The sequence below is a fragment of the Nyctibius grandis genome, chromosome 21 (assembly GCF_013368605.1).
Source record: "Nyctibius grandis isolate bNycGra1 chromosome 21, bNycGra1.pri, whole genome shotgun sequence".
NCBI classification, from domain to species: Eukaryota; Metazoa; Chordata; class Aves; order Nyctibiiformes; family Nyctibiidae; genus Nyctibius; species Nyctibius grandis.
Window position 1 is genome coordinate 4,283,817 of NC_090678.1, and position 23,021 is coordinate 4,306,837.

General features: G+C 39.0%; 1 protein-coding gene across 8 annotated transcripts in view; it reads left to right on the plus strand.

Annotated features, from left to right (window-relative positions):
• The window catches only part of RABGAP1L (RAB GTPase activating protein 1 like), a 257,691-nt gene that overhangs the window by 50,396 nt on the left and 184,274 nt on the right, over positions 1-23,021 (plus strand). For all 8 annotated transcript variants that reach the window (XM_068417064.1, XM_068417065.1, XM_068417063.1 and 5 more), the window contains 2 exons: positions 9,092-9,185; positions 13,915-14,065. In XM_068417064.1, the coding sequence (XP_068273165.1) occupies positions 9,092-9,185; positions 13,915-14,065 (245 nt within the window). The remainder of the gene's footprint in view (positions 1-9,091; positions 9,186-13,914; positions 14,066-23,021) is intronic.

Sequence of the window (23,021 nt, forward strand, 5' to 3'; positions counted from 1 at the left end):
TGCACGAGGGTAGAATCATCTCTTTGCACACATTTCTGCACTCAGATTTGGATGCACAGTTAAGGTTTATTTTTGTGACTTTTTTTTGAATGATTCTTGTTTAATATGACAGTAATGCAGGGACCGTGTAGAAACCATATGACATAGAGCTGAGATACGTTTTTAAATGCAGAATTTTTTTTGTATTACAAAGTCAGTTTGGCCAGCCATTTCACACAACCAACAGGGTTGTTTCAAGGTAGAAGTGTGGGTCCTTTGAGAGATTTTGCACAGATTTCTTTATAACGTGTGAAAACCATTATCGTGTGCAGCAAGTGAAAGACATAATCTAATCCCATGCTGTTCCACCCTCTTTCAGTGTTCACCAAATGTAGGTTTTTTTGGGATCCAGTTTTTCAGTTACATAGAGAACCAATTAAATTTGCAAACTCTTTGCAAGGTAATCAAGATTTTGAGGTCTGTCAGCATTAGCTTTTGCTTGAATGATTCTAAGTGAAAAATGTGTATCTTGTAATTCATAAAAGGAATAAAATACTATGTTTTGCTATTAGTGGTTCGCTTTTAGTGAAGAATTCAGGTATCTTTCTTTTTTGTTTTTACACTCTTTATATGTACTTCAGTAGCTCCCACATTAATTTTTCTTCAAGTTAATTAAGTAACTTACATATAAACAGAAGGTTTGTGTGAGCAGAATTCAATGCAAGTTGTCTTTGTTCATATTCATCAATCCATATTTTTCTGCTCCTAATTATTGCTCTTCCCCCTAAATTAGAAAATAAACTGAGGATTGTGATTTCATAAATATATCATTTGGAAAGCTTTTTGAAATCTTCTTGTCTCCATCAAAATATTTTGCAATGCACTGAAAAGTTGGACCTTTCTGAAAATCTATCTTATTTAATACTAGAATGAATTTCATGAACTAAACTTTGTTTCACTCTTGTCTTTCCTGGCAAAACTACAGTTCATGCTCTATAATTTCCTGTTACCTTATAAATGGAAACTTGCTTTTTTGGTGGCCTTTCTCACGATCTTCTTTTATCTAGTACGTATGGAATGATTCCATGTCAGTAACATGTATATCTTGTTGCCCTGATAATATGCTGCCAACTCCAGCTCCCCCTTCATTTTTGTTCTGCTCCTACATAAAAATCAAACTTCTCATTTTTTGAAGCATTCCAATTCTGTTCCCACCTATCTTCATGACCTGATTTCCTTCTCCTTCAGGCTGCTTCAACTATGTTATCTTTCAATTCCACCTACTCTTTATTTCACTTGTAACAGCTTCTCAATTAAAACTCATTAAAAATCCTTTTTTCTTCTTCACATCAGTGCTCACATCCCACCTGTTCATTTTTATCAGCTATATTCATGCATTTCTACTCATTTTAGGATGTACTTCACTTAGTTTTTTTGCTTGAACTCTCTGAACCAACAGTTTTCTGCTTTATTTGCCTTTTTTGTTAACTGACAAATGAGTTTGACTTCTAAGGTATTGTCGTATTTCAGGTGATCTACTAGATTTCTTTAAGGAGAACTGAATCTATTGGAAAAGTAGCTCTGGACCTATATAATTGGTATTAAATGTGGATCAGGGGAGTATTGTTTAAAGGAAAATTTTTAATGTAGGATGCCAAAAAAAGGCCCATTGCAAAAAACCCACCCCAAACCCAAAAACCCCAACCTTTTTCACTGTAAAAACAGCAGGATTAAAAACCATTCAAGCATATTTAATACCTCATTTTTTGTTGACATGAGTAACATTTTTTAAGTGAAATCTACTTCCTCAAGCCAAAAATGGAAAATACCAGTAAACACAGTTGATTATTTTTGTTCAAAAGAGTCTGTTAAGTACCTGATCAGAGAGGGGGAACATCTGTGCTCTCTGACTTTTTTCTGAGATAGTTTCTCAGTGTTTTGTTACAGTCTTTGCACAACTTGTCAGTGCTGCTGTGAATACTGCAGAGAGTTATCATCTAGGGGTGCCCCATGTTCTGGTTGTGAGCTCAAAAGCCTTGTGCTATCAAAATAAGGGGGAAGAAGAGGCCAAAGTTTTGAATCTGTGTATGTATGTGTTTTTTTTTTGTGGGGGGTATTTGCTTATAATAAAGAGTTACTGTGTGTGTAATCCTTCTGTTCTGAGCACTTGATGCCTCAGTATTTTGTTTGAACACTGCTCATCAAAAAAAAGACACCAGCTGGAGGAAAAAAAAATCAGGAATGAGTGGAGAATGTGTCCCTTGAGGAAAGAAGCAGAGGGTTTTAGAGAAGAAAGAATAAAGACAAAGATTTTTTTGGAAGTGAGTTGTACTGAAATTGTTTTCCATGCCAACTCTTGTTTAGGAGAAAAAAGCAATTGGAATAAATAACAGGTCGAAAGAATTAGGTTTGAACTGAGAGATACAGTCCAAGAGTAAGAGCCATAAAGTCCTTGGAATGAACTGCTTCGGGAGGTAACTGGAGGCTTGTAGGGTTGGGTTAGACAGATGTCTGCAGGGGACTATATGACCAAGACCGATGTTCTCTTCAGTCAAGTGCAGAAAGTAAGAACATGGATAACCTAGTGGAGCTGTCTCGTAAGGCTTGTCCTAACCACTCTGTTGCTATCTTGGGAGATAGTTGAAGCCTCTCGTGGTTTTACAGTGCTCCAAATGTGTACGGCCATTTTACTGCATAGGGTGGTCTTCTGTGGCACTTCATCACTTACAAATACTTTATTACAAAAAACAAACAAAAAACCCAAGTGTGCGCTCCCCCAACCCAAAATAACCTTATTGCCATTTCATATCGAAGGTAATTGTTGTAATTCTGAAAGCTTTGTTTGCTTTCTGCTAAAAACAGCCTTGCAGGCTTTTCTGGATCAGACTAAATCCAAAGAGGTGCCTCTGCTACGTGGAAGATGGGCCACTTTGGGAAGCATTTTTGAGATTATTGGTTACCAAGAATAATGAGCCATAGTTGTGTCATTAAAGGTGCTGCTAAAGTGCTAAGAGGTCTTTTGTAGCAACAGTCGTACTTCTGCAAGTTGGAGTCTGTTTTTTAAGATGGATGGGAAGTTATAAGTGAGCCTGGTCAATAGAGTATTGTTATATAATAAATATTAGTGCTGGGCCACTTAAAATACAACTCTTTGTGCCCTCTTCTGAATAGTCCGCTCATATAATGAATAATTTCTGTAATGAGTGTTTCTAAATGGGGTAGGCACAAAATCATATATATCCAATAGGCTGTGAATGTTCTGTCAGATTCATTCTTTTTTAGTTTGTTCTTGAATGTCCCTACAGATTTTTGAAAGAGACCACTTTTTACATGTGTGTATGTTTGTCTGTAGGTGTACTAACAAAACAGACTGTGCAAAATCTGTCATCCAGAGATCCTCCCCCAGCCCGAGTGATATCTGTACAGGCTTCCATATTTATTTCATGCAAATAACAAATGTCCAAAAGAAGAAAAGCAAATGTCACTGGGCCAGAAGGAAGATCCAGGTCCGTCTAACCTCAGTCCATGGGATTGGTTATGGAGCAAATACTCCCAAAATTAGTCTCTAAACATGTGAAGGAGAAACAAGGTCATTGGGAACAGCCAGTATGGATTTATGGAGGGCAAATCATTGTGACCAACCTCATTACTTTCTGTGACAAGGTGACCAGTGCTGTGGACAAGGGACGGGCGGTGGATGCTGTGTACCTTGATTTTAGCAGGGATTCCAACACCGTGTCCCATAGTGTCCTTATCATTAAATCAATGAGATAGGGACTGGATAAGTGAAAAATAATGTGGTTGGAAGGTTGGCTGGACTGCTGGGATGAAAGAATCAATCAATGGTGCAAAGTCCAGCTGGCAGCCAGCAAGTAGTCGTATCTTTCAGGGATCAGTACTGGGATCAGTGCTGTTTAATGTCTTTATTAATCACCTGCGTGATGGGACTAAGTGCACCCTCAGCAGGTTTGTGGACAACAGCAAATTGGGGGGAGTGGTCAATAATGCTGGAGGGCGAGGCACCTACTCAGATGGACCTGGACAGGCTGGAGAAACTCCCTGGCAGGAACATCATGAAGTTCAACAAAGGCGAGTGCAAAGTCCTGTGTCTGCAATAGAATAACCCTGTGTGACGAGACAGGCTGGACACTAGCCAGATAAAAAGTGACTTTTGCAGAAAAGTATCTGAAGATCCCAGCAGGCAAAAAGGTGAAAATGAGTCAGCAGTGTGCTGTTGCAGCAAAGAAGGCCAAGCACACCCTGGGCTGGGTTAGCAGGAGTCTAGCCAGCAGGTCCAGGGAAGTGATCCATCCCCTCTATTCAGTACCTGTGAGACTGCGTTTGGGTACTGTGTCCAGTTTTGGGCTCTCAGGTACAAGACAGACACTTACACACTGGAGCAAGTCCAGTGGAGGCCACCAAGCTGGCCAGATGGCAGGAGCACATGACATACAGTGAGTTTGGTTCAGACTGGAGAAGAAAATGCGCAGAGGAGAATCTTAACTGCTGTCTACAACTACTACATCAGAGGGCTCTGAGAAGATGGAGCGAGACTCTTCTCAGAGGTGCACAACACCAGGCTGAGAGGCAACAGACACCAGACCCAAGTTGGAACCTGGGAAATCCTGGTTAGATCAAAGGATGTTTTTAGTTGGTTGGTTTGCTTTTAAACCATAAGCATGGTCAAGTAGTGGAACAGGTTGTCCAGAGAGATTCTACCATCTCCTTTCTTGAAGGTATTCAAGACTACCCTCCCACTCAGGTCCGTGAGTGACCTGATCTGACTAGAGCTGCTTGGAGTAGGAGGTTGGACGAGATGATCTCCAGAGGTCTCTTCCAGCCCAAAGTATTCTATGATTCTGTGCTGATGCCATGCAGAGTGATGCTTGCTGTGGAAGTGCAGTCCTTCAGGCTTGCTTTAAACAGAGACTCTGAATTCAGGGAACTGGTTCATGAGGCATCCACAAAGTGAGTTTTTTGTGAGTCACATTGCAATTTAAAACAAACAAAAAAACCAGAAAGGCTTATTTATCTTACAGATAAGTAAGTATTCTTAAAGACTGTTTGTGTGTACACACATTTACAACCCAGCCCCTCAGGTTTGCTCCCTTGAAATGTCTCCCACCCTCCTCTTATTCTGCTGAGGCATAAGTTTTACTGCCTGGTTGATAGGGTCTGAGAGGTCAGGGCAAATAAAGGAGGAAGAAAGAAGCACATAATACCTTTAGAGGAACGGATCTGTGGCGTTCCCTGCAGAATAAGGGTGGGTAAAATCATGCTCTGGCTAAAATCGTGCTGGCTTATAGATGCTATAGAATGTGGAAAGAAATGTATAAAAGCACACCTCAGAGAAGAACATCTCCAGTTAAATATCCCTCCCACGGCCTCTTCCTGCCCTCCCCCCCACCTTAATTTATACCAAAGTGCTTACACAAGTCAGAATGTGTAAATAGTCTTTAGAGTGGAAACAAAGTAGAGCTTTTTAAAGCTGTTTGTTCTCTCTCCTTTGCCCTGTTCTATTCTGAAGTTTGACGTTAGCGTCTTTTGAAAGGGAGCATATGGCATTTCCAATTAAGGCCTGTGGTTTTTCTGACATATAACTGAATAATACATTCCAAATACTGTTAAGCCTTCCAGATGAAAGAATTTTCAGGGCTGAAGCACTGTAGCTTTGTGCTATATCTTGCTGAAATACATATGCTATGTAACACTGATCACCTTAAGAACTTCGAAGAATTTTGCATAGAATACCAGCGTCGTGAGAAGAGGGGTTTGTTTCTTTTGCCTGATGTTGGTATTCCTTGGGAAGACCAGGTTTGGATTGGGTAACAACTAGTGTGCTTGGTTCCTGAAAGTATTCAGTGTAGCTTCATTTTTAAGCATTTTGGTTTGGTTGGGGATTTGTCTTATTCATCTTTATCAGATTTTGTTTCAGATTGCAAGATTTGTTTGTGTATATTTTCACCAGTAGCTCTTGTACAGATACACTGTAGCTCTTCAGTCTCTCCAAAGGAATTCAAGTCTCCCCATTCAGAATTTTGTGCCAAATTGTCTTCCTTCACCTTGAATGTGTGAAACCTTTCTGAAACTGTGGTTTATGTCCTCTGCTATGGAGACAGGCTGAGAGAGTTGGGGCTGTTCAGGCTGGAGAAGAGAAGACTCCAGGGAGACCTTCTAGCACCTTCCAGTACCTGAAGGGGCTACAGGAAAGCGGGAGAGGGACTTTTGACAAGGGCATGGAGTGATGGAATGAGGGGGAACGGTTTTAAAATGAAAGAAGGGAGATATAGATTAGATATTAGGAAGAAATTCTTTGCTGTGAGGGTGGTGAGACCCTGGCCCAGGTTGCCCAGAGATGCTGTGGCTGCCCCCTCCCTGGCAGTGTTGAAGGCCAGGTTGGATGGGGCTTGGAGCAACCTGGTCTGGTGGAAGGTGTCCCTGCCTGTGGCAGGGGGGTTGGAACTAGATGGTCTTTAAGGTCCCTTCCAACCCGAACCAGTCTGTAATTCTCTGATAAATTTCCAGCGTCAGCCAGGTTTCCTGACATTCTTAATACGTACCAGTATCATTAACATGTACCTTGTGTCTCTGAATGGCCAAGGTACTCAATCCAGAGAAGGTTTCTTCAACATGTTTTTTCCTTGTTTCCATGGGAAGTAGAAGGGTTGCATTTATAATTGATCTCTTTGGTCTGGTTAGGCAAGTCAGGAGAGGAGAGAATTTACAAAATGTGATGCATTTAATTGCTTTAACATTAACTTTTTTTAGTTATTACCAGGCCTGGGTGGTAAGTGAGGAGATTTGTCTTTACAATATTTTTGGTATTTTTAAAAGTAAACGAAAGTTGAGTCATCAAATACATTTTTTCCACTGGAACTTAATGGGTTCCTTTGGTTACTGGGAAACCTTTTGTAGTGATACTGAATTTTAGTTTAAATGATAAATTTGGGGTTTTTAGATCTTCGTATTTCCATCTTTAGATCTAGTGAATCAACAAAAGATTAGAAAACGTTAAAATCAAGTTTCATGTAGATTTATGGTGTGTGGGTCGTGTTTTGTTTGTTTTTTTTTTTAATTGTAAGGAGGGAAGTATTGGTTGATCTTGTATTTTGGGGCCCGTAAAGCTGTAAAAACAGGTTCCAAGCTAATGGGTTTCACTAATCTAATGTTTAATTTGAAACACAAAGAGATTTCTGATATGCTTCTCTCTTCTCTCAGGGCAGCATTTTTGCTGTTAATTGTCCTTGAAATACAGTATATGCTATCTTTGTTCTCACAGTTCATTGTCAAATTCAAGCATGGATGATATTTTTATTAATTACTTGTATTTGACAATTGCTGAGACTATAAATTAGAAACATGTAATTCAAATGAGAATGAAAATGATCAAGACTTAAGAGGATAATTGTATAAGTACTGAAGATCCTCCTCTACCTGAACTACTGCTGTTGTCTACATAAAGTTGGACATGACGTGTTTAATGTACCTGAGGAATTAAAGATATTAGGTCAGCAACCAGATGTGACTGAGCTGTGTTGAAGAGAGTATCTAAGGCATTTTGGGAGCAGGTGCAGCTTTGGTCCTCCTCTTTTGTGTTACTTAGCTTCTTGAGACAGCTCAGCTCATAGGAAAGAGCAACCTTGGAGACCCTCTAACATCTAAATTGTCTGTAGCTTCAGAGGCCTCTGAGGATAATGGGGCTGTTGTGGTGTCTCTTTTTAGGTTGTGTTTCGTAGTGAAGATGCTGAGAATTGGAGCTCTGTCAGTGTTTGGTGGTGTTGAAATTGTACTCATGTTTAATTATTTGGACTGGAAAAAGTCCTGTTCCCATGAGGAGCTGCTATGAAGAGAGACTGTTCAGCTTACTGTGGACAGCTGCATAGACCCATGGAAACTGGATGGTTACTTGGGTTGGATGGTGTCCTGGTTTTGCGGGGATAAAATTTCTAGAATCCCTTTTCTGTTCCATGTTGTTTCAGTCTGTGGCCAGCTGTGGGATGGTGATCAAGGCCATCAGCAGTGACAGCCAGGGCAGCTGCCCCGGGCTGGCCCACAGGTGTGTTCTGTAACATTAACGTCAGGGTCACTATAAATGGGGAAGCTGCTGGGGATGGGGAGGGCTTTTTGCTCTGCTCTCCTTGCCCTCTTTCTCCTTATCCTCTCTTCTCAACGGTTGTGATCCTTGGAGGAACTTGCCAGAACTCTGTGGGCTGAGTACAACTTCGTGTCTTTTGTATCAGCATTGATATTGGTTTCCTTATTTTATTAAATCTGTTTAAATTTTAACCCACGAGTCTCCCTCCTTTTCCCAATTCCCTTTTGCAGCTGGGGAGGGGGGATAGGTGATAGAACTGGGTATTGCTTAGCCCTGGGTGTGGGCTAAACCAAGACAGATGGTTATTTGAGCACACTACCCCAGGCTCACATTATCCCTTCTAGTTTTGTGTATTAGTCATATAATGACATATATCCCTCTGTAAGTGTTTTATTCTTAATACTTATGAGGTTTCTTTTCCATTTGAAGCATTCTTTCCTGTTCCATGCAATATGACCTTTAATGTCACAGTGTTGTTTTTGCTGCTCTTCCATGAACTTGTTTCAGTAAAAAAAAAATGATTTTATGGCTCTGAGTAGGCGTCTTGAGATCAGAGTACTGCGTGAGAGCAGGATGGCACGGAAGGGAGGCAGTGTAATGAAGTAGCGTTATCTACTGTGCTTTACAGTAGTTCTCTTTGTGTGATGTCTGGAGTGGATGTGACTTTCAGATAATACTGCACTGTGAAATTTCATTAAATGGAGAGTTGACAGCCTTGAATCTTTTCTCACATAAGTCTTTGCTAGATCCCAGCCCTTTTTCCTGTGACAGTGCTGTGAATTATTCCCTAGTCTTGTTCTCTTAGACTTTATGGTAACTTTATTAATACACTTGTTTTGTCAAGTCTGCTAGACATTCTTTACAGTTCCACTAATATTTTCTATGTCTTTTTGTGATTTTAAAACTCATATGTGAGAATAATTTGTCTGAGACCTATGTGTATGCATCTTTAATGTCTGTTCTCTTTGGTAAATCTGTGCATGCTTTTGTTTTCTCGTTTTGTCTTTTTTTTTGCAGAGAGTGATAATGAACTCTCCAGTGGCACTGGTGATGTGTCAAAGGATTGTCCTGAGAAGATTTTGTATTCCTGGGGAGAATTGCTGGGGAGATGGTAATGCTTCATTTCTTAAATTTAAATTTTAAATACTAATATTTTCTTTGCTTTATGAGACTATATGCTCCTGAGCAGGAGCTTTGAAATCATTCAGCTTATGCAGTTTAAAAACTAAAATACAAAACACATTGAAGTGTGTTTTTTAAACCTAGTTTAAAAGGGACTGGTAAATCCTCTTCCTTAAACTCGCAGTTATTTGACAACTCTCTCCCACAATGTCTGCAAAAGTGTTGTTCCGTTCAGTGTTTGAGAATATGTCTGTGTACGCTCCCACTGCAGGTGTGAGTCATCAAATGCCAGAACTTTCTGGCCACCTGTGTTCCTTGTGGCTGGATGTGAGAAACTCAGTGCTAGGATAGAAAAGACAGAGCAACTCCAGTCTGTTCTGTCTAAGGCCTTTGTGCTAGCAGATGCACATTTAATGGACTGATTTGTTTGGAAGCACTCTTTTTAAATTTTTTTTTTTTAATGTGTGATATGTAAGCACTTGAAAAGGAATTCTAGAGAGACTGTGATCCTCACTGAAACTGTTTCTGTTGGAGAGTAAAAAGAAGAGTATTTGTAAGCCTAGAGTATGTTCTCAACAGTGTTACTTCTGTGGTTTAATCAAGTGCTTCAGTAGCAGCGTATACATTGTCAAGAGAGGAAAGAGTCTGTGTATTTGCTTCCTCTGAAAGACCTTATACTATTAGCAAATGCCAGGACTACTTGGTTTTCCCTTTGTCAGTAATAGCTCCTGCTGCCTGAGACAAAAATAATCAGAAGCCCTTAATCTGGGATTGGCGGTTTCCTTTTCCAAACTCCAAAAAGAGAGCTGAGAAACATTTCAGGGATTTATTTGGGCAATTCCGCCCTTTACATGGCCACATGTAGCTTTGGAGAAACACAGCCTCTTGCTGCTGCCCTCGTCTTTGATGGAGATCTCGTGCAAAGGTTACTAAATGAGACATCCCAAGATTTTATTGAGCTTAACAGAACCCTTCCCTCCTGCTTGTTTTTAACTGTTTTGTCATCCAAGTTTCTGGCCTTAAGGAAAGATTTTTTTGGGGAAACACAAATATTTAATTGAATGATTGTACAAATATTCTGGCTATGGACCAGGATTAAGAAAATGCTGAGGAAAAGTATGGAAGTCATTTGATCCCTATAGACAAGTGTTTTCCTCCCCTGAAAAGGCTGTAAACAGACCCGCTCTGGAGCTGTTTAGAACTTTCCAAAGCCTGTTCTAAAGGACATCCCAAGAGAGACTTCATTAATTGTTTGCGGTTTTATATCTGGCACCCCAAGGCCAATGAGGAAAGCCATCTGGAGTCCTTAAAGAACTGTGTGGCAGGTGTGTTTCTATCTGCATTGGAAGATGCTACTTTTAAAAACTTTTTTTTAAATTAATCTGTCAGTTAATTCTTTTCATTTTGACTTTTGCCATTGACAAATACTTGGACTCCTGTGGATAAACATGCTGAAGTTAAGAACTGCCCACAGCTCAGCTCTCTCAAGTTTCACGTAACCAACTATTTCAAGTTACTCAAGTATACTATTCAATGAGATAAAACAGTTAAGACTTTTGGAGTAAACTATTTTCAAGTCCTAACATAGCTTACACGCTTAACTCAGAGTATCATTTAGTAGTTAAAACACCTTAGTTAAAATGAGTTAAAAATAGGATGAGAAATGGGCCATCCCAGCCAGCTTGAAGACTAGCAGTAGCAAACATTTTCTTAAGGAGTGTCTCAAGCAATATTACCTTTTGAGATGAAGTCAAGTGTATAAAATACTCGAATTCTTGAATAGTGTTATGTTACATTTTAAGAACAAAACTTGGAAAGAGTAACAGATGAAAAATGTTAACAATTTGAAAACTAAAAAGAGATTGAAATAAAATCTTCTGGTGTGTTGAAAACCACAGCATATGCTAGTGGAATATCTGTACACTTATAAAAAAAGTAAATAAACAAAAATTAACATTTCCACTTGGAGAACTGGTATGCTGATTTGCCTCTTAGATGAAAAATTTCTTGTACTTTAATTGCTTCTTGTCATTTCATTAAAATATCACTGTAACCTAACGGACTGACTCAGCAGAAACCTTCCTCCAAGAACCTCCTTCAAAGATACAAACAGGAATAAGATAATTTACCAAAAAGAGACAATAAACAGTTGGAAAGTAACAGAATATCTTTTAATTTGTTTTACTATTTACTGCATCCTCAGCATTAACGTTGTTTTTGCAAGCTGAGCTAGTTCAGCTGAGTACTTAGCAATTTCTGATGGTGTGTGTTTGTTTGTTTTAAAAAGTAGTAATGGTCACTAGCAGTCTTTGATCAGAAATATTTGTTTGTCAAGTCAGAGCCTAGTCTATGCATCGCTGTTCTGTTTCCTCGCTCTTTGATGTTTTAAAATTCTGTCTTTGAATTTTGCGCAGGAGGATTACAGCACTTTGTAACAAATTAAAGGTGTTGGCATCCGTGAATGACCCATTTTATTCCCATGTGCTGAAGGATAAGACTAGAATAAGACAATTATTTTATGCTTCTTTCTGTTCTAGTCTGGCCAAGCAGGTGTCAGAAAGTGTCTAGGAACGCAAGGTGCCTGGGCCTCTACACAAGAGAGGAAAAAATGTGTATGTGTTCGTTATTGTAGACTACAGAGCAAGGATTGTTAGTGATCAAGCTGTTTCCCAAACAGACATTCAGAAGCTCAGAAGTTGTCTATTAAAGTTAGAGTTATGCTTTACTGCATGGACTAATGTTGCTGAAGTATTACCTCTACCGTAGAACTCTCTAAATATATGACACAGCCAGTAAAATCTGGTATTCTCTAGCATGTTTAATTCTCACTTGTGAATATGTTCAGCAGTAAGGATGGTATTGCAGCATGGAACGTGCATCTCTTAGTTGTTGCCATAACCTCTCTGTATTTTTTTCTTGCTGTTGCTGAAAAATTCCCTGTTATATTTATATGGGAATGTACCTTTTTAGCTGTTCGTTTGATTTTTATCTGCTTGCTGAGTCCTCAGAGAAGGCTGCTGTGTTTCATATGTAATACATATGACCAAATCCATATAATAACCAAACTAAACTGATTTGAAGTGTGCTATGAATGCTTCATTTTCACACAGCTCAAGCTTTAAGTTTCTGGTGTATTTTATTTATTTATTCCTGAATGTTCATTTCATAATTCTGTAACAGCTTAGAGTGTTTAGTCCTTTTAATATTCTGATGGATATTGTTTTATTCTCTCTAGCTTTCTCCCATCAGACCATTAGTCTAATGTGACTTGCTGCAAAATGTCCTGAAAAAGAGAAAAGCGACTAGCTGGGTTTTAATTTGGCTAACTGAATGATGAAGTTTGAAATGACTTTTCTTACACTACACATTTAAAATAATTACTGCGTTTAAAAGAATAAGGGCATTATACCATCACACTCTTTTTTTTTTTTTTTTTTAAATTCTCAAGTCTTCTAGAAAAATGGGGGTATCATCCTCCGAGTATAGGAAAAAGACATTTATTTAGAGTACCTTTTAAATTTAAACAGTAGTGGTAAACTGTTCACATCTTAATGACCTGTTTCAAAGAATGACTACTCCAAACACTTAGTTAAAATCGAGGGTCAAATTGCAGGTTATTTAATTTAACCACAGCTTGCTTGCATTTGGCTAAACTGCCACTCTTACTACTCTCTAACCAGTAGAGTTGAAAAACACAACAATGGTCAAAACAGTAACAGAGCAAAGCACTTCCTACATTGGAAAGAGTAAAGAGTCGATCCACGCAGTCTCCCTGCTGCATTGCTATGAAAATTGCCATAATAAGTCAAAGCGAGGTTTAATCTAGATCAATAAACACGATTATCTCAAAAAGGGTTTTTGAACATCTGTGACTGCAAGCTCTGCAATACTGTGCTTGTGCAGTGATTTTATCCTAAATGTACGGGCTCAGGGACTGGCTTTTTTTTGAACAACACATCTTTAGTCTTCAGCCTGTCTGAATACAGCCTTTACGTGGTTCTATACACCAAATTTTGTAGGATTCATTATGCAGTGTTGGAAAAGAAAAAAGTCGTCCTGCAAATGACTTCCTACATTTCTTGCTGCGTGTCCAGATAGTAAAACGCTAACTCAAACTAATAGGCAGATTTATTTGCAATGGTGGGATTTTTACCAAGGTATGTGCAAGTGTAACTGCTTTGTGGGACTTGCAGCACACTCTTGGCATTAAGTGTAAAACTGGAACTTCAGTCTTCAGGTTTAGTACTCTTAAAATTGCCTTTTACTTGTTTTCCAAAATTTATTTCTCTATACAGCTTAGGTTATTTTTAATTTCCTTTTCTTAATCTAAGCTAAACACATATGTTGAACAAATATTTAAATTGAATTGTCTACACAGATGGCATAGTTTTCTCGTTCACTTAAAATTGTTCTTCATTAGCCAGTTTAGTTCAATTTCTGCAATTGTTTATTGTTGTAATTTTCATTAATTTCTCCAAACCTAGAGAATTTGGGTATTGCTACATTTTGCCCCTGGTTCTTATTGTAAATCCTTGCAGAATTTTTGCTTTCCATCTGACAAATACTAATTAGCGTAACCAGTGGAAGAGAAGTTTGTTGCTAGTTGCTGACTTTTCAGAATAACATTGGAAAATTGAAACTCTTTTTATATTTTTTTTTCTCTTGTTTTCTACTCTTGTAGTTGAAGTATAATAGGCAAATGATTGTCTGTTTCTCAGGCACAATAATCTTCTTGTGAGACCAAACGGATTATCTACCCTGGTGAAAAGCGGTGTTCCAGAAGCGCTAAGGGCAGAGGTTTGGCAGTTGCTGGCAGGATGCCATGACAACCAGGCGATGCTGGATAAATATAGAGTTCTCATCACAATGGTAAGTGGGTTTTTTTTTTTTCTTTCTTTCTTTCTTTTTCTTTTTCTTCAGTTAAAATGAATTCTGTGGAGCAGCAGTTTTATTTAGTGGCAAAGTAGCAAAAGTGTGATACGGTTTGACTTGTTTTAAGCAACTGAAATTGTGATTAGGTGACTTTACCACCTGCCATGGGTACCTGCTGAATGGCATTAACAATAGAAATTGCTGACCTATATCTGTAGTAATGCTTGACATTTAGCTTTCTATTCTCTTGCTGTGATGATAATAAGAACATCAGCTTGTTGTTCAGGTGTTTGGTTTTTTTTTCATAAACTCAAATTTGTCGCTTTGTTTTTTTCAGCAGTTTCTGTTCTCTGTATGCCTTAATTCTCTGTTTGTTAGTCTACAAAAACCAAAACCAAACCAAACCTCACAAAGTTGGATATTTCTTGTTCTGTTGTTTGTTTTAAAAAAAAATGTTAAAAACATTTTTTACTTAGCAGGAAACCAGTCTCCTTACTGTAAGGGCAATTGGAGAGGAGAATCCTGTTGGGAATCTCTTCCCAATCTGTATCATAATGTCATCAGTGCAGTCAGTAAACATTATAAGACGTTGTCTGCAGAGATGTTCCAGACTCTTTGTAGCTGTGATTGAAAGATTGAGAACCGCTGTGTTGTGGTAGCAAAAACTCTGCAGTGTCAGGAGGTAAACTCACCATTTGGGCTTCTAAAATTCTTGCTGCTGCAGGGTAGTTACGCACTCGGAGAAAAAGAGCAGTCTCAAAAGTGGTCATAACAGCAGAAATGTATGAAGATAATTTTATATCTTGCTCATACGAAGTGTTGGATTTGTTAGCTAGGGAATGAATCATCTGTCCATACACAAGTTCTGGGGTAGGTGTTGTTAGTAGAAGTTTCCTTTCATAACATTGTCATCTCTCTTTGATACTCGTCCTCTTAATGTGACCTACCCGCTATGTTTGTAAAGTTTAAAAACATCCCCAGAGTGAGAGCTGTCCTCGGGGCTGCTTTTTCCTTTACCAATAAAGAAGGATGTTTTGATAGCGTACATTTTTCTTTTTGATGTTGTAGTTGGGTTATATTTTCCTTAGAAACCATTCACAGGACATGTGTCAGCTGTACGTTGCATCAAAACCACCTCCATTATTTTGCTCTTGCTTTCCAAAAGTGGGGAAGATGTTTGTTTCACAGCGGAGGAGGGAGTGGAAAACTTCTACAATGCAAGCTTCATGTTGATGCTAGGGCCTCGTGCCTTAAAAATGCCATGCTACACGTGGCGTTCTCGTGATAGAAATATTTCAGTGCCGTATATTTTGGAAGATTATATTGTATACAGTATTTAATATGAAATATTATACTATTACGGATTAGAAGATTAAATCCTATGCTGAACTGAAGCATTTATGCAAACAGGTTTTTTTTCTGAAGTAAATCACTTTTATTCTGAAATCACAAAATTTCATCTATAGTCTGTACATAACTGCTGGTGATCACATCGTTTGGCATACATTGCATGAAAGGATTCATGAAAAGAAATGAGCAGGAGAGAGTCTATGCCAAACCAAAGCTAAGGCCCATTTTTAGGAATAGTTAATATTGGGTGCTCTAGAAAAATTGCCAGCTCATTTTTTTTTTTATTAACTATTATCTGATATTTATGTCTGTGAAGAGAACTTCTTTCAGTTTCATTTTGGTGTGTTGGTAATGTGAACTAAGCTAGAGAGAGAGAGAGACAGAGGCAGGTATGTATATATTATTCTCTGAATCGTACTAAAAGCTTTGTTGTAGTGTTATCTGTGTCAATAATACACGTTAAACTTCAGAGTGATTTGGATATTAACGATTGTTCACTTGTGTAAGAAAAAGCAGAACAGATTTCTTTTTTTCTGCGTTGTTTGCATGCTACCATCCCGATATACCAACAACCTGTACTTTATTTTTTATCTCATTATTTATTCTTCCCATCAAATACATAGATTTTGTCTTGATTCTTTCAGTTTACGTATATGTTCACACAGATTCATGGTCTCCTTGTATTTTGGTCATTCTGCTTAATGTTTCTCTCTTGTTTAGGCTCACTTCTGGAAGCTGGGTATTTTTGTGGGTCTCTGACCATTTCAGTAGTATATTCTGTAAGTGTGTGCATTTCTGAGTGTATTTCTGGAGGACATTCCTAGGTGGTCAGAGGTGGCACTGTTCTGCGCTTGCAGTCTTGAGAACAAAGCGTGCTGAGAGACAAGAAGTAGGAGGTGGTAATAACATCTGCAGCCTTGACCCTCTACCTCCTTCCCTCCTCATGCAACTCCCCCTGGTACAACTCTCTCCCTTAAACAGCCCCCCAGTACTGCCTAGTTCCCTTGAACCTTTCCTAACACCCTGTCCCATGCTGCTCCTGCTCCCCCAACACCCCAGCCCTGTCCCCTCTCTGGGCATCCAGCCTTACCTGCACCGGTCAGGCACATTGCCAATCACATGTGGTACCTTGGTGAGAAAGAGGGTGCTTGGAAATCACTAGGGAAATCTCTGCACCCAGGGGTTTGTAAGAAAGTGAGTTTATGTAGGTGCAGTTGGGGCTTTTTTTGCCTGGTGACCTATTAGGAGCAGGTGTAAATGGCAGCATAGAGGTCATAAATCGGTATTTAGGCAAACTGCAGTGGAACGTTTCCTAGAAACCTTCAGTGATTGTAGATATGTAAAAGTAAGAAGCACCAAGATGCCTTTTGAGTGGAAAGGCTACAAGAAAACTGATAATCCCTATCATATATCATATTATATATATCATATATTTCTTCCCCGAAAGGGCTATCAAGCACTGGCACAGGCTGCCCAGGGCAGTGGTGGAGTCCCCATCCCTGGAGGGATTTAAAAGCCGTGTAGATGTGGTGCTGAGGGACATGGGTTAGTGGTGGGCTTGGCAGTGCTGGGTTAACGGTTGGACTCGATGGTCTTAAAGGTCCTTTTCGACCAAAACCAATTCTATGATTCTAAACTGTGTAACTGTATAGGAAAAATGCTATAGAGTACTGTAGTAATGTACAGAGTGTTAGCCAGTACTTACCAGTAAGGTAAGGAATGCCAGCCAGTTTTCTTGAATGAGGCTTGGCTTTCAAAGCATCTTTGATTTCTTTGGTTCTATGAGATCTAAAGGATTTTTTTTTTCTAAAGAAAATTTCAGAGGCCTAACTTGAGGAACAAGTCTTGAAAACTGTCATTTACTATCATAGCTTAAAAGGTGAACCCCATAGTGGGAATTATTAGTGTTGAACATCTGCTACCTGATTTAGGACTACCTCTTCTGGGAAACAGAAATAAATACGTTAAAAACTGGAGCTTTAAAACTATTACCGTGTTGCTGGTTAACTCCTGCTGAAGCTGTGCTTGCTAGTGGAGGAGGAGAATTGTCTTGTTGGCAGGCCAAAAGTGTGTTCCTTGTGGTGAACTGATGGGTCGCACTCTCACCATTTAAGTTCACTTCAGAGACCATGATACAGACACATCTACTCTATGTCGGTCATACGCAGTTTGTCAGAAGTAGTATGTTGGAATGGCCAACTCTTGCTCACAGCACTTAACAGCTCTGGTATGCATGGTATGCTATATATATCCATCTGTACGCTCTGAAATCTGCTGCAGTATTTTTCAGTCAGAGGAGTGTTTTGTTCAGTGTGTTCTGTAGGAGAGAGTAATTTGGGGCTTGTTTTAGTGTTTCAATTCAGCACAGAAAGCAAAATAAAATCTGTCTTATTTAGCAAAATCGATGCCATACTTATTTTCTCCAAAAGGCATGTCCTCTAGTCCTCTGCGCTGGAGGTCAGCAGTCTGTCAAGAATGATCTAGTGAGCTGTGTTTCCTTTCCCATATCAGAGCATCCACACGCTGATGCGTTTTCCATCTCTAGCTGACTTTGGAGTTTCAGGAGGGAAGGGAGAAAGAAACACTTCTGCTCTCACAAGTACTTCCTTACTGACAAGCACTATCTTGCTATATCTCACATCTCCTGCTGAGTTCCAGCTTGGTGATTACCATGAGCCTCTCAGAAATTTTGACTGGAGCACAATAGTAGGTCTTGCATACAATTTTAGAGTGTAGGAGTTGTGATTTGGCAGCTGCTTCATTTCTGACATATATGCAGATCTGTACTGTATGACAATCAAAATCTGCCTTAGTTACCTTTGTGGCATGTGTGCCGTAGGCTTTTGACCCTCCTGCACGTGGCACGGTAAAGAAAGGGGAAAATAACAGATACACCAGCAGAGATAAATACCTATTTTTTAAATAAATGTATATTTTTAAGGAAAACACAAATGCAAATCGGAGTGAGAAAAATCTGCTTGTGTGATGACAACGAAGGGGGGTAATACTGGTACTTGTATATAGAGCTTTGGTAAAGGTATGTCAGATCCCTTTGGTAAAAGAAGGTAAGTAGAACACCGTGCATAAGCTAGGGTCACTTCATTGATAGAGTTTTTTCTCCTGCCTACTTGATGTTATTTCATGTTCAGCTTCACTGGTTCCTCTCAAGAGACTCAGATGAATTTCTCCCATTACGAGATATATCTTGAGCTACAATAAACTGGCCAGTGGCAAGCCACACTTTACCCCGATTACAATGGAGGTGACTGGTAGTCGTCTTCAGCAATAGTTATACTCCACCTTGCCCCACTCTGCTGCCCTTACTCCACACTGTCCCTTTCAGAATAGGTGTCAGGCACTGTCAATGTGTAAATGTTAGAAATCTGCTGTCACTTGATGGCAGTAATAAAGCAACTTACTGTAGAACAGTTGTTGCATCCAGACTGGGACAGATGTTTTATTTCTTACATCTTATGCTGCCTATTATTAAGACTTCGTGTTTTAGCTGGTTTCATTCTTGTCTGTGTTCTCACTGCTGTATTTGTAGGGCGAGGCTTCTTTCCATCCTTCTCAGTATAACGGACCGTGTGCCTGTTTTGTTGTGCTGTTACTGATTACTCTTGAAATTACTTACGCTCAAGTCCTTTTTCCTAAGTGTCGAAAGTAACACCTCTCAGGGTTGGATGTAGTTGCATAAGTAAAACAATGAAAGCAGAAAAAGAAGGCAGTCATTGCCATTTTATAGTTTGAAAACTTTTGGATGGAGCATTTTAAGGTAGGATTTATGATTGTTAAATGTATGATTTCTTTATAAAAGGCTTTCAGTTTACAATGTGATTTCCATTAAGAAATGAGTTGTATAAAGTTCATCTAACAGCATATATAGACTACTTTTAAATGCTGCTGCTGCTCTGCTTGAAGAAAACAAAACTTGTTTTAAATGTATTATTTTTAAAGTATGATCAGAAAAAGAAACCTGGTTTCAGATAACGTAGATGTTGGTAGTATTATGTTACTCAAAAGCACTGAAAGTTGGTGTATGAATGTGAATGCCCTTTTTTGAGATGGATGGTGACTTTGAGTCGAAGGTCTTAAAGAAAGACTAAATGGTTGTCTTTCCAAATGACTTGTAAGAGAACCAAAAATAAGATTGTTTATTGTCATAATTTCCTTTGGCTATATGAGCATGTGCCCAGAACAGTTAGAGATAAGAACTAATTAAAGGGTCAAGCTTCAGAAGACTTGGCCAAAAAAGAGCTTTGTCTGCTGTCTGTGTAATGGTGTTTTGTGTCTGGGCCAGTAACGTTTCAAGCCACTCTGCAGAAGAGTGAAAATCCTGAGTTCTTCCAAAGTCTGAAGCAAATCTGAGAGACATTGATTTGGGGATTAAATATTGCCATATGATGAAAATAATTTATCTCAGTAATGTAATAATTTGAAATTGGCACTAATGACACAGAGGTATAATTCTCATGCAGTAGGGACCAATTACATGAAAGTACCTTCCCTTGCTGCAGCAGACGGAGCAAATGTATTGTTTTTTTGGGCTGGATGAAACCTAATCAGTTTAGAGCTAATATATGTAGTTTATCCCTTCTGTTTGGACCAGTATTATTATTTCTGATTCCTACAAGACAAATCCTGTCATTATATAACAAAAAGAAAACAACGCAAGTTAGGGTTTCAGATTTCTGGAGACCTCTCAGGTTAAGAAGTTTTGCAGGCCCAGATACAAAATTAAACTTTAGCACTTGTTTGCTGAAAAGAACAGTAAATGATGGCAAATCGAAGCAGTGTGCATAACTGATGGAATTACACGTTACGTGTTACTCGCACTGATTCTCATGTATCCATGTAGTCACAAGCCCTACGGTGCGTGTGTTCAGCTGCCTTGGCCAGGATCAGTTGTGTGTGGCGTGGAGGACAAGGGCTGCTGGCTACAGAGTCATTCACAGAATCAGTGAGGTTGGAAGAGCCCTCTGGGATCATCGAGTCCAACCATTGCCCTGACACCACCCTGTCAACTAGACCATGGCACTAAGTGCCATGTCCAGTCTTTTCTTAAACACCTCCAGAGATGGTGACTCCACCACCTCCCTGGGCAGCCCCTTCCAATGTCTAATGACCCTTGCTGAGAAGAAATGCTTCCTAATGTCCAACCTGACCCTCCCCTGGCGAAGCTTGAGGCTGTGTCCTCTTGTCCTATCACTAGTTGCCTGGGAGAAGAGGCCGACTCCCACTTCAAGATCCCTACAACTCTTGGGTTTCTCTTGGTTAGCGACAACAAACACTTTTTTTCCACAAGCTTTCGGTACTCTTTAGGAGCCAAACAATGCTCATGGTATGGTCTTTTCCCTCGGAAGCTTGCTGGCTGCAGCCTGTGTAAATCTTAGGCAGCGTTGGTGCTCTTTGTCTCTCCATCCTCATTGTGGGTGGGTTTGGGGCTCCCAGCCTGCTTTCCTGTTGGCAGAGGTGATGTGCTGTAGCTTTGCTGTGGGTCTCCAACCGTCTGGTCATCGGGTCAATCTTAACGTTTCTGTTACAAACCTCTACAGAAAAGGAAGAGCTACAGTAGAGGAAGATCTTTGAAATTCTTTAACAGCTGTATTTCATTATTGCAAACACTTTCTGAGAACAGAAACTTTTTCATAGTGGTAGGTTTGTATCATCTCTTCTCCCAGAGGTGCAATAGTGGTCTCTTGCCCAAAATGAAAAGTTAGGATAGCTAAAAATAGCAAATACCATCGTTGAAGTTTCATCATCTGCTTAAGTACAGTCCTTCCATGCATTGAATTAACTTTATCTGTTTTCCTTAGCGCATCTATCTGCAAACCGATCTCAAAGGACTGAAGATCAACTTTCATGTAAACCTAATGCAAAAATGTATTTACTTTTTACACTTTGAAATTACCAAAAGTGTTCAAACAAGAAAAGGTATTTGCTTCTTTGCTTCATATTTAATATTTACTTGGCTTTTTTATTTTGATTGCTAGTTTGCTCGCAGTTAGTAAGTGGAAAGTGGAGGAGGTTACAAATGGGCCACCGTGTCTATGCAAATAGGGTTAAATGCAGTTAACTTTGAAACTGGTGCCTTGATGCCATGTTTGTGGTTTTAAAATTTATTTATTCGTGTGAAACTGTTGGGTTGAAACAGTTCAGCTGTGGATTGAGAGAATTACTTACATAATAAGGCTATTTTAGTTTGAGTAGAAAATTAATCAAGCTTGTTATGTGCAGCAATACCAAAGGATATTAAGTTAGCACTAGGAAGAGCAATATTTTTTGTTCCGATGGCATCGTGCAGGGTTCCACTGCTCAGTGTTCTGAGACTAATTAATCAGTGAGGGTGTCTAATTAAAAAGATGACTGTTCACCAGCTGCCACAGCAGGTTGGTTAATGGGCTGAAACATTAGAGTATTTTTGTAGCAAATATTTGTGTTCAGAATGCTGCATCTGTGTGTCCTGACTGAAAATGGGGGAGTTGATGCATCTCCGTCGCGAGGAATAACTTGTATGTTCTTCGCCCCGGTACAGTGGGGAGTGACCCATGTCAGGAGAGCTCTGTCTGTACGACTACCATCTTCTCTTTTTTCACATGTGCTTATGGCAAACAGCCTACTGAGAATGAGAAAGAAATACTTAGATATTAAGCAAAATATTTCTGGAGGAACTGATTGCTTCAAGATGTATGTGCAACTTGTCCAGTTTCATGTTTCTCTTCAATTCAGTATCTATAGGCAGTTTCTTGAGTTTTACTTTTCTCCACCTTTTCTGAAAGGGTAAGGATAGGATGAGTACTACTTAACTGTTCTCTTAAACTGAGTTCATTCATTTAATGGCAAGTAGATTCTTGATATTTTTATAATTTAATGTGGTTTGCAGAGAAAAATCAGATCATAAGCTGGTTGGATTGATAGGATGCCTCATTTTTGGTCTAAGTTGAGCTGTAACTGCTGACAGTCTTCCACTTGTTTGAATTATTTTAATGGTGCTGCATAGTGTGGAATAATAAAGTATATATGAACTGAAAACACTTATTAGAAATTAGTGGAAAAAATATTGCCTTTGAAGATCAGAAGTTGACAGAATTTTAATTCTTTAAATAGCTTCATTTAAATTCAGACTTCAGCTAAAAGGTTTAGTTTATTATGAATATACTGGGGTACCTAGTTTCATAGTAAATGTTAATATTACCTTTACAAACTCAGGAATAAAATGTCCCTAAGGTGAATTTAATTTGCCAAGTTTTGATTCATTTAGAGCTCATCTGGAGAAAATCTGTCAATTTTGTGTGCACAAAAGGGAAAATCTTGTGCTCGCTCTGCATCTTCAAAGATGTTCTTCAATTTAATGACAGCTCTTTTCAGGAAAAAAAGGAGTAGCATCCATTAGTAATTTTTATTTTTATGTCACCTTAATTTTACCTTTTATGCGTGATATTTGAGGTGGAAAATAACGCCAATAATATTTTTTTCAGAGCCTGCATGAAATTATAAAAAGTTCTGCCACATTAAGAATTTTCCTGCAACTTCTTTTCTGTACGTAACCACTTATGATAGCACTAAGATGATAGTCTCAATACAATTCCTGGCTCTTGGGGCA